This window comes from Lygodium microphyllum, chromosome 22, assembly GCF_053477565.2.
Source record: "Lygodium microphyllum isolate KBCC chromosome 22, Lygodium_microphyllum_v1.1.10, whole genome shotgun sequence".
NCBI classification, from domain to species: Eukaryota; Viridiplantae; Streptophyta; class Polypodiopsida; order Schizaeales; family Lygodiaceae; genus Lygodium; species Lygodium microphyllum.
In genome coordinates, this window is record NC_141156.1 from 64,082,077 (window position 1) to 64,092,807 (window position 10,731).

Below are 10,731 nucleotides of genomic sequence, written 5' to 3' on the forward strand. Positions count from 1 at the left end.
TAAAGAACCTAATAAATAGCGAATTTCTAGATAAAAAGGACTCACAGTGGGCGAAATGCTCGGATTCGCTACTATCACTGTTATTATAACTTATATATATATATATATATATATATATATATATATATTATGATGTGATGATTATAAATACTGCTAATAGTAATAATAAATAATAACGTAGTATTAAATTAAATTAGATACTAATGTTATTATTATTACATTTTGATCGGACAGAAAACACTGGATCCCTTACAAATTATTTTATATTTTCTCGGGTATCAAAATTTGGTATCTTCAGTCCGGACTGAGAGGGGAGGAAAGAAAATAAGAGCACTCCCAGAAAAGCATCGCCATTACTGATCTTGTTAATAATATATTGCTGGTAAGCGATCGTCTCTCTCTCTCTCTCTCTCTCTCTCTCTCCCCCTCTCTCTATTTTTGCTCTCTCTCGTCTGGCCTCTTTCTGCTCTCTGTTCACCTGTGCTTCTTGGAAAACAATCTGACACAGAAAACGCAAAGAAGAAGAAGGAGATGGACGATGCTTTAGCACGAGCATGGCGCCGCTACCTGCGCGCGCTTCAAACGAACCCCTTGCGCACCAAAGTAGGCACGGCTGATGCTATTCTTCCCTCTCCGATCATGAAGTTTATGCATAGTCCATTCGTCCTCTCAGATTTTCATTTGTTGGATGCCATACTTCCCCTCACTGATCATGAAGATTATGCGTAGTCCATTGGTTCTTTGAGGTTTTCATTGTTTGAATATACGAATCTTCCGGTGCCTTCCGAATTGTAATTTTCGCATGCGCATCGTTTTATCTCTTCCTGCAGGCCATCACAGCAGGATGTCTCGCAGGTTGCAGTGACACCATTGCACAGAAGATTGCAGGAGCCAAGAAACTAAATCTCAAGCGCATAGGGCTCGTGTTTGTGAGTTTACAATGCTTTTGTCTTGATTATGCAGGAATAATTTTTCCATAGTGGTTAGTGTCAAGAGAAAGTAAATAATTTGAAACTGGAGAACGAGTTCTCTGAAACTTCTGATATGATTCCGTCTTCTTTTGTAGCTTTATGGACTCCTATATGCAGGGCCTTTTGGACACTTTCTACACAAATTTATGGACTACCTTTTTAAGGGCAGAAAAGATAACAAAACCATTTTAAAGAAGGTGTGTATTGTGCTTTGCGTTCAAGACGAAAATAGTAAAGAATTCATTTTTGCCACACATTTGAAAGGTGAGGTGTTTCCCCTATAGACATCTTCCCAAGCATTCTGAATCATTGATGCATTTGTAGGAGAGCTCTTTTAGCTTTCAGGGTGATATTTTGAACATGTTATTTCCAGCGGCTGTAAAGTCAGAGTGCAGTTGACCGGATTGAATTACTTGTTGATGCCTAGGCAAAGTAAGTGCGATTATAGTAGTTCCCAGCAGATGAAAAGAGCAGAGGCAGATCCAAATGGCAGAAGATAGCAGGATTGGATAATTGATGCAAAAGCATGGTCACAACAATTTCCTCTTTTGCACCTAAAGCTTGATGTGAAAGCATGGGTCATGTTTGCAGTTTCACACAGAAGGCGTGTATAATTCTCATTGGCTCAGCAAACGATTTTTTAGTAATTAGCCATTTAATCAAAGGGACAATATCAGGGGGATTTAGAGCAGCAGAGGTCTTTGCAAACTTCATGCTTTATTCATGAAATATGTCTGCAAGTTTGCTGTAGTAAAAACCAGCAGGGAAGCTATTTAAGTAGACACTGATTTTTAGAAAAATATGCATGGTTTTCATAAGATTAGCTTATGTCTTGAGAATGGAATCTTGAGATACCCCACTTCTTTAGCTCTATTGGGGTGTAATCCAAAGCCATACACTGCTTGAATACTGAAACATTCAAATCAGGCGTTTTGACAGTCATGCTCATTTAATGCAAAGGCACAATAACAGGCTTCATAGATAGTGAAATAGTAAAGATATGTTTAAGATGGATCTATAAGTCTGTTCTCTTTCAATGTTCAGTGGATCTCTTCGAATCATTGGAGGCCTTTGTTCATGACTTTGTCATCAAGTTCTTTTTAGTAGAGAAACCAATAGGGTAGTTATTTAAGCAAAAACTGATCCTAGGTAAATATACCTGCCTTCCATCCAATTAGCAAATGGCAACCTCTAGGCCACCTCTAACTTTTCACCCCACTTCTAGCTCTATTGGGGATGTAGCCGTTAACCATGTACTTCACACATTTGACTTTTATAGATGGCTGGAAAAGATTGCAACGTCAATGATTTGATTTGTGTAATCTTGTGGAATACAGATCACAAATAAAGTTTCAAGATTCAAGAATTGCAGTGGATCCATGGTGCAACTAGATATATGGAAGTGTAGTCTTGTACTTTCCTTATCATCAACTCATGCATGTGTCACTGCCCACTCTAGGACATGCAACAACAAATAATTGCAGCACACCCCTGGTTGCTTTCAACTCTATTGCTGTACGAGGATTATGTGTTGTTGAGGTTGACGAAGATGAAAAAAGAAGTGAGGTTGGGGTGTGAGGAATATGCATTACTGAGGTGCTTCAAGTTGGTGATGATTGCCATGTCGAAGGGGAGATGCTTTTAGCTGGTTTGACAAGCTTTAAGGGGTTGGCCTTGTAAAGAAATGCTTGAGCACTGATAGAGAAATGCAAAAGTATGCGACAAACATAGAGTGCAATGTGGAACTCAGACATAGAGGAATGAGAATGCCTGAATGAAGAATGCTGATATGCTGAAGAATAATACTGAGGGGCCTCAAACATCCGTGACTTGGGGACTGGGGATGAGTTGAGTCGAGAATGGTGTTGGAGATATTGGAATGGCTTTGAGAATGTGTCATACTTGTGATGGATCCGGGAATGCAGCAACAAGACTTCACGAGGTTGTGATGATGGTGTTGGATGATGGTGGCAGCACAAAACACAGGGCAGCAGTGAAACATATGTTTGTTCAGGTGGAGGATAACAGTAGTAGTCTGTATGGATTTTGTCAATTGCTGGGTGACCTGCAGGAACTTCAAAACATAGGGCTGGGATGACAACAATTGGCAAAATGATGTTGATAGTGACTGGGTGGCCTTTAAAATAGCAAAATGTAGGCTGTAGATGGTCGCCAACAAATCACTAGGGGAAGATGAGATGTTGCTAGTAGTAGGCTGCCTGCAATAGGGCTGTAGATGTGGCTCTTTGACACCATCTCACCACCCTCTCACACGCCCTCTCTGGCACTGGAGAGTTGTGAGGGACGATTGCTTCATTTGTATTAGCAATCTGGAAGGGAGGCCCCTGTAGCCATTGTCGGGGCCACAGAGTTGGAGCCTAAACCTGCATCAGGAGATGAGGAATACGCATAGAGAGAGTCGTCACCTTGTGTCACCGTTTGCTCTTGCTCTTGCTATAAAGTTGCTCATGTCTTGCAGTCTTGCGAGAGGTGTCCCTTCTTGCCACAATAATAGCACTAATACTTTTTCTTCTTCCATCGTATGGCACCCCTCTCTGAAATTGGAATATTTGAAGCACCACGAGATAGCATCCTCGCAGACACCTAAAGTTGAACACAACAAGTCTCCAACATAACACTCGTAGATGAGTAAATAATGTTTGCATGTTGACCATTAGAAGGAGATGTTGGAGGAGCCATGATGAGGGAGATATAGAGAAGATGAAGAAAACAAGGGATCTAGAGGAAAAAAAAGTATGCAAAAAATTTAGACTCACAAGGTTTGCACGAGTTCTTCTAGTAAAGAAAGCACATAAAGAAAAGATCAACAGTAACTTTAGTGTGATGAGAACATGACAATCAAATGCACACGAACCCTCTCTAAAGCTGAGCAATGTATGTCAAAAGGAAAATATGGACCAAAACAGCCTGAATCATGTTGCCTAGCCTTGCACAAAAGCAAAAGAGCAAAACACATATGCTGATGACAAAATGTAGGCAAGCATGGCAATTAATGTAGTCGTCTTGCAGGAAAAAAGGTTGCCTTAGCTTGCAGACACCAAAACGCTGATGGAGAAGGGTCAAAAACAGGTCCTCAGTCCTGAAACAACCCCAAAAAACTGTAAATGCGGATGGCAGACTGCAAAACACTGAGAAAATAGCTGAAAAAACAGGCCGAAAATTGGCAGAGGATGGTTGCCTAGGCTGTAAATCAGTCGCAGCAATCAGAAACATGTCCAATCAACAGAGGAAAAGTCAAGACTTGGACCTGAAACAATGTAAAACAATAGCAGGAACAGTGATCTTGCAATTTGATACCATGTCAGAAGTGGATGCAGTGATGGAAGTGTGGAAAACTGCTGTAATAGATTGCTGAACACAAGAGACGAAGGAAAGAGGAACTCTGCAAATGAAAAGAACATTGCACAAAGAACTCAGAAGCAAAGAGATGCTTGGGAAATGGAATCCGTATACCAAGATATGATGAATGATGAACTTGTTAGATGATGAATGATGACCATGGAGGATGAGCTTGAATAAATTGGTTGAAATAATGCCATAAATAGCAGCAGGTCAGCCAGCATAAAGTGCCCAAAATAGACATCAGAAAAAGCCAAATAGAATGCCTAAATACATAGAATAATATCCTCGTGCCCTAGCCCATTGGATCACATGCACAGACTCAAACATGAACTGACATATCTACTAACAAAGCAAAGCATCAAATTTCATGTCCGTGTGACACTAAGTACGATAATGATTAGTGATAAGGGATGCACAAATAATTGACTATGATCATAGAGGATTTTGGTGCATTTCTCCCTTTAGGTCATATCATGCCACTAGTCACTAATCAAGCCAAATGATAGATGGGCTTCTTGCATTTTGATGGCTGATCTTGCATGGCATGTGTCATCTCCCATCTCCCATGTTATTAAGCAGCTAAAAGACCAAGGGTTTGCAGTGGGATGACCAGAATGACCAAAAGTACTCAGTCAGCCAAACCAAGGTCTGCAACAGAGATGACTGGCTTGGACCAAGGGGCGTTTGGGTCTGTGATGGGGATGAGCAGTCTCAACCCAAAGCACCTAGACAGCCAAATGGCTAAGTTGAACTGCCCAGGCTGGAGACTCATTCTGTCACACACCTGCCACAACTAACCAGCCAGCAATTGGACCAAAGTCCAACATGCCAACAAACCATACAACTCAAGCATGTTAAAAAGAATAGAAAAGCGGTGAATTGAACCAGCATAGATATTTCAACTTTAAGATTCGACATCATGTTAGAAGTGCTTTATGCAGTGGAATAATGAAAGAAAGAGAAGTACATAAACTGTAAATGCAAAAGCCAGGGATGCATGGGGACAGGATCAACTATGAGAATCAAATTACCGGCTCATATGCTCTAGAAGCTCCCTCTGTCCACATCAAGAACCTGCAGTTATCAACACACACCCTCCTGTCACAGACAAAATGGTCAGATGATGTACAAGAAATAGGTCAGCCAACAGTCGAATAAAGATAAAGAGGCTGGCCATAAATTAGGGTTGTGGTGTGTGTGAACCTGTGAAATGACTGCTTCCAACAAACTGCTGAGGTGTCACATCCTACTGCAATTGAGTAAGCAAACAATGCATGGCTTGCTGATCTGTATTGATTCTGAAATCTTGGCCAGTCAAGAGCGTTCCTCCAGTTGAATTTCTGTTGAGCATGAAAATAAAGAACTGATAACATTGCATATAGTGTAGAAAGAATCACAAAATCACTTTGCAAGTCTTTACCACTGAAACATCTTCAATCACTCTCTCATTTCCATGTATGTCAAATAGTGACACATTCTAAGGACATGGTTTTTAATATGAGGCTTTACTCAAATTTACTTAGATTATCTCCTTTACCACCTCATTACAATGTCACTTATCTTCTGTTGTTTTTCAATCTTTATTCAAACTTGCTAATAACTTGGTGTTTGTGTGGTGCTAGGTGGCGTTGGAGCAAACATTTTCAGGACCTTGGAATAATTTCTTTTTTATGCTTTACTTTGGTTTAGTTGTTGAAGGTATGTAGTGCAGCTCTGCAAATTTGGGAGTTCTTTAGTCTGTTGGGAGCGCATTGGTAAGATCTTATTAATATAACATGAACTACAGCTTTAGGGCCCCATCTATTAAAGGCTATTAAAGGTCTTGGTTTTCATAACAACTTACAAGGAAGTAAGGCTATGTTATGGTGGCAATGGGTGCATATAAAAGATATGCAAGTAGATTTTAGCTCTCTATAACACAGTGAATTTCATCTGCTTAGCTATCCCATTGACCTGAAAGATGCTAGGGGATAATTGTTGCCTTTGATGTGAGTAATGTGTATGTGGGGCAAATCCAAGGATTCAGGAATAGGAGCTTGAACCGAGGGATTCACTGGAACTTGTAGATTTAAATATCTTAGTGGCTTCACAGTAAAATGAGGGTTAACTTAGCTAGTACAACAGCTCTTTATTTTAGTCTGAATCCTGAATGGAAAAGTGCAATACTTCGAACAGGACTTGTAGTTATGCAGTAATATGCTGACTTTTATTAAAAAAAAAAAAAACGCTATCCATTGTTGTTAGTGTGCAGTGCTTAATATTTGTGCTTGTGAACTTTTGCAGGAAGGCCGTGGAGTTTTGTGAAAAACAAGGTTAAAAAGGATTACGTGCATGTACAGCTAAATTCATGGAAGGTAGGTTCATATTTGCAAATATATTACACAAGCAAGTTACCACAGGTTTTAAGCTAGTATATATTAACTGGTCTCTTGTTCCTACAGATATGGCCTATTGTTGGAATAATAAACTATCGCTACATGCCTCTTCAGTTACGTGTGCTGTTTCACGGTCTTATAGCAGCTTGCTGGTAAGTATTACTGACTCTGAAGTGTGGTGTATTGCCTTCTGATGCATCTTCTGCTGTTATCTGTCAAGCTGTGAATTGCATAGGAAAACTGTGATGCCTTTTGCTCATTATCTGGTAGCTGAGGTGCCTATAGTCTTCATGGTTCATTATGAAACTATTAGAGGGACTAGTAGGCTTTCAGTTTAGGATATAGGCTTCCATTCAACTATCCCTCAACTCCAAATCAGGGATATATGCTGATGAGCATGGTTGCTCTTTCTCAAAACCAGAAACTGACAATGGTCTGTCCTTTTTGTTACAATACTGACAAGGCTGTAAATTGTATTCATACTTGCGAAAACAGAAGACTTGTCATGGAATCTGCTACTAGTACCACCTCAGCTCACAAAACAAAAGAATGCTGTAAGAGAATAGGCTCAGCAAATGTATGTTGCAGTCATGGCTTGAGTGAGGTTAACTACTGAATACGGAATTTGCAAACTGACAGTGTTAGCCTGCACAACAGATGAAAGTACAAGGCTTGCAAGGACTGAGAATGACTGGTTATAGCTGCAGTCAGGATGGAGTCCTGATAATTACTACCTAAATTGCAGTAACAAAGTAGTGTATTCTGAGACTGTCCATTTGCTGCTCCAGGAACTCATCTGGGCTTCATCAAATCACTTGAGATTAGCTGTCAACCTAGCTGGTATTTTAATTGTCTGGGTGTTGTGGGCTGTTCCATGTGTATGATCTCCTTCAAACATCTGGATGGCTATAGCTTGATAGCTTCTGCTCAAGCTCTATGCACTCCATAACCAATGGAGATTTAACTTCACTTGGAATTCTATACCAATTGAGTAGGCAGGCTCAAAAGCCCACCCTTTTCAGAGCTTTAGGTAATTGACATTTGAGATGATGAAGATACGTTTTAATTCAAACCTTACATGGGTAATTACTGTAGGCTTGTCCATGACACTTCTCTAGTGGGAAAAGATGCACTAGATATATTGCAGCATGGAATTCTCTCTTGAAACGGCTCATAAATAATTGAACTTTCTTATTTGATTGTTTTCAGGGGTGTCTTCTTGAGCTTGAAAGCACGATCCCTTGCAATCAAGGCAGCATAATTTCCCTTGTGAGGGAGGTAATGAGAGTGCTCTCTTTCCTCTATGTTGCCCCTGTAAATATTGCACATGCATCTGTGTATACAGGTGCACAGGGTAGAGAAAGATGAGATTCGATTATCATTGGAAAATTTGATGTATGGTAAATGATGCAAACAAACATCGCATAACACATCGTTGAAGCTTTAGCTTCAACTTGTAGTCCAAATATCTACCAAGAGGTACTGCAACCTTTGAAAATTCACACAACATTGATTTCATATTGAATAGGTTTGTGGCATTCTCTGTCACTCGACATTGGAAGAGACTTGGTTGAAATTCCTGCTTCTGTGCGAGCTTCTGAAGAAAAGTGCTGGTCCCTTATGCTTCAGTAATCTTTTTCTCATCACATAACTTCTACTGATTGTTCAAGTAAAACCTTAAACGCTGCCAAGGTGCTTGCTAAACTGATGTTTTATGCATGTTTCTATTGTCAAGCATAGATAATCTCAGCAGCAGTGTAGATTGGATATCCCTCTGTGTGAAGTCACAAAGTCCACTTGTAATATTATGTAACCATGAAAATGTAGAACACACTAAGCAAGATGGAAAATGTATTCAAAATGGAGGCATGTAGTGTGTACATGTTATAGGCTATTGGAAGTTAATGAGCAATCGTGCTCTATCCTTTTCATATCATACCAAACAAGAAATAATGTTTATTGTTTGAGTTACATGGTCAATAAATTCCAACAATAAATATTAGATTTCTTTAACGTTTTAGTGGGACAACACACCTCCAAAAGAACAATTTGTATTTTAGTAACAACAAATAACCTAGCCATCAAGGTTGGATGTTCTAGTTTGTTTTGGAATATGTGCCTCATGTAAAGAGTTCAATATTGCTAAAAATAACCTTTGGAATTTACCTTTGTTAATGAGACGATTGTTTGTATACAAATATGATGATTAGTGCATTCTCATTAGTAAGTAAAAATGGAGATAATTTCACTCCATTGATTGTTTGATGTTGGTAGGGCTAGGATGACGTGTAGATTAGTTTCAACACTTACCAACCAATAAGTGAAGATGGCCATTGTTCATTTCTCGTAATGCTTAAATATAAAATAGGGTATCCACTAGATTCTTGGGAGTTGTGCAAAAAGTACACTAGATGCTTTGAAGATACGTTAAAAATTATCTAGGGTATCCACTAGATGTTTGGAAGTTGCACTCAAAATTTCTAATTAGTCAATAGGCACAAACAACCAACTAGCTTTCTTACCCATTGTTCATTAAATATGCCCTAGAGGTGCTTGATAATCACAACACATATCATGATTGTTGAGTGTTCATCAAAGCAAATATTTCTTTTTAGGGAAACATGACAATGTATTCAATTTATTGTGCCTTATGGATTAGTCTCTTGATGTTGTCATTAGAATGAGGGAGCAATGAATGTACTGCCTCAAATCTTCCTAACTAGATGCCAAGCTTCACAACCATCCACATTCTAGCCCCTTTATATCTAGTGAGGGGTTGAGACTATAATAAAGGTTGGAAGATAGCAATATGGGCTTGGATGATGAGCTTGGCCCTTCACCATCCATTATGAGTCCCAACACTTTTTGTTTCTTGTTCAAGAAAGGGGAAGTTCAATTGTAAAACCTTGTGTTGGGTATTATTTATGAAGCTTCAACAATGATTCAAGCTAAATGTAGAGGAATAAGTGTTGCAAGTAATGAGAATATTATCAAACATCATTATTTTAAGCATTGAGGATGATGCCAAATGGCTATAGTCCATTGCTAGGTTATTAGAGCTTCAAGCGCACATGGGAAGATGAAATGATATAGGATCAAGTGTACTTGTTTGATTTAGATGATTATGACATATGATGTTTTGTGTAGTAAGGAATGCAAGGAGCACCCTATCGACATGTATAGATTGGAGGTCATTTTGTTAGAGCACACTTATAGTTTGGTTTGGAGATTGTTGAAGCGAGCAAGTGGACCATTTTCATAGGTTACAACACTTATGTAGATCACAACATTGAGTAGAAAAAACTTCTCTCTTCATTCTTCTAATATTTAGAATCTTTCTAATGTTCCTAAAAGCGGAAATAATGAGGGGGGTTTCCTAAATCATAAGCTATCACGTTTAAATTGAAAGTAGATAGGCTAAAGTATAGCCATGCCACCTTTGCAATACATGCAACTGATTTGTTATCTACTTGAAGGTTTTGATGTCCATGGTACAAGCTCATCTTTAGTGTATACTTTTCATGATATCACATATAGGGAAGTCAAAAACATGCAATGGGGATTAAATGATTCCTTGTTTGGAAGTGTCTAATGGATGAATGTAAACATTGTGGTGACTGTGGTATGTCATCCTTTGGACAAGAAAGAGAGGATAAAATATGATTGTGAAGGCATCAAAATATGTGGAGGTAGTGGAAAAATAAAAGAAACAAATGGGAGATGATGCATATTTTAAGCAAACATTAATTACGAGGAGCGTCTTTGTATATTGGAGCAACATGAGATTCTTCATTACGAAAATTGTTTTACTTAATGGTGAGTATTATAGATTAAACATGAGAAAGGAGTTGGCAAGCAAGCAAGTTGGCATGAAACTTTATTCTTGTGTGTGCTAGCTCAGGTGCTTAGGTAGGTAAGACATAGAACTTGGAGGATTGACATTTTTTCAAAGCAACTGCTATAGATCATTGCAAAAGCATCTTCTTTGGAAAATAGTAGAGAACATAAAGCTAACACACCAT

The 10,731-nt window shown here is 38.9% G+C and overlaps 1 protein-coding gene across 2 annotated transcripts; it reads left to right on the forward strand.

The window, feature by feature from the left end:
• Window positions 1–263: 263 nt before the first annotated feature.
• On the forward strand, window positions 264–8,270 carry LOC148017234 (Peroxisomal membrane 22 kDa (Mpv17/PMP22) family protein). 2 transcript variants are annotated; one of them, XM_087662519.1, is made up of 8 exons: window positions 264–382; window positions 509–603; window positions 831–929; window positions 1,067–1,168; window positions 5,957–6,032; window positions 6,618–6,688; window positions 6,776–6,861; window positions 7,919–8,270. In XM_087662519.1, exons 2-8 carry the CDS (start codon window positions 532–534, stop codon window positions 7,968–7,970), a joined length of 558 nt encoding a protein of 185 aa, XP_087518645.1. In that variant the 5' UTR covers window positions 264–382; window positions 509–531; the 3' UTR covers window positions 7,971–8,270. The 2 variants fall into 2 exon arrangements, with proteins under 2 accessions (XP_087518645.1, XP_087518646.1); XM_087662520.1 differs by lacking the exon at window positions 264–382 and having other exon boundaries at window positions 422–603; window positions 7,919–7,987; window positions 8,238–8,270.
• The last annotated feature ends 2,461 nt before the right edge of the window (window positions 8,271–10,731 follow it).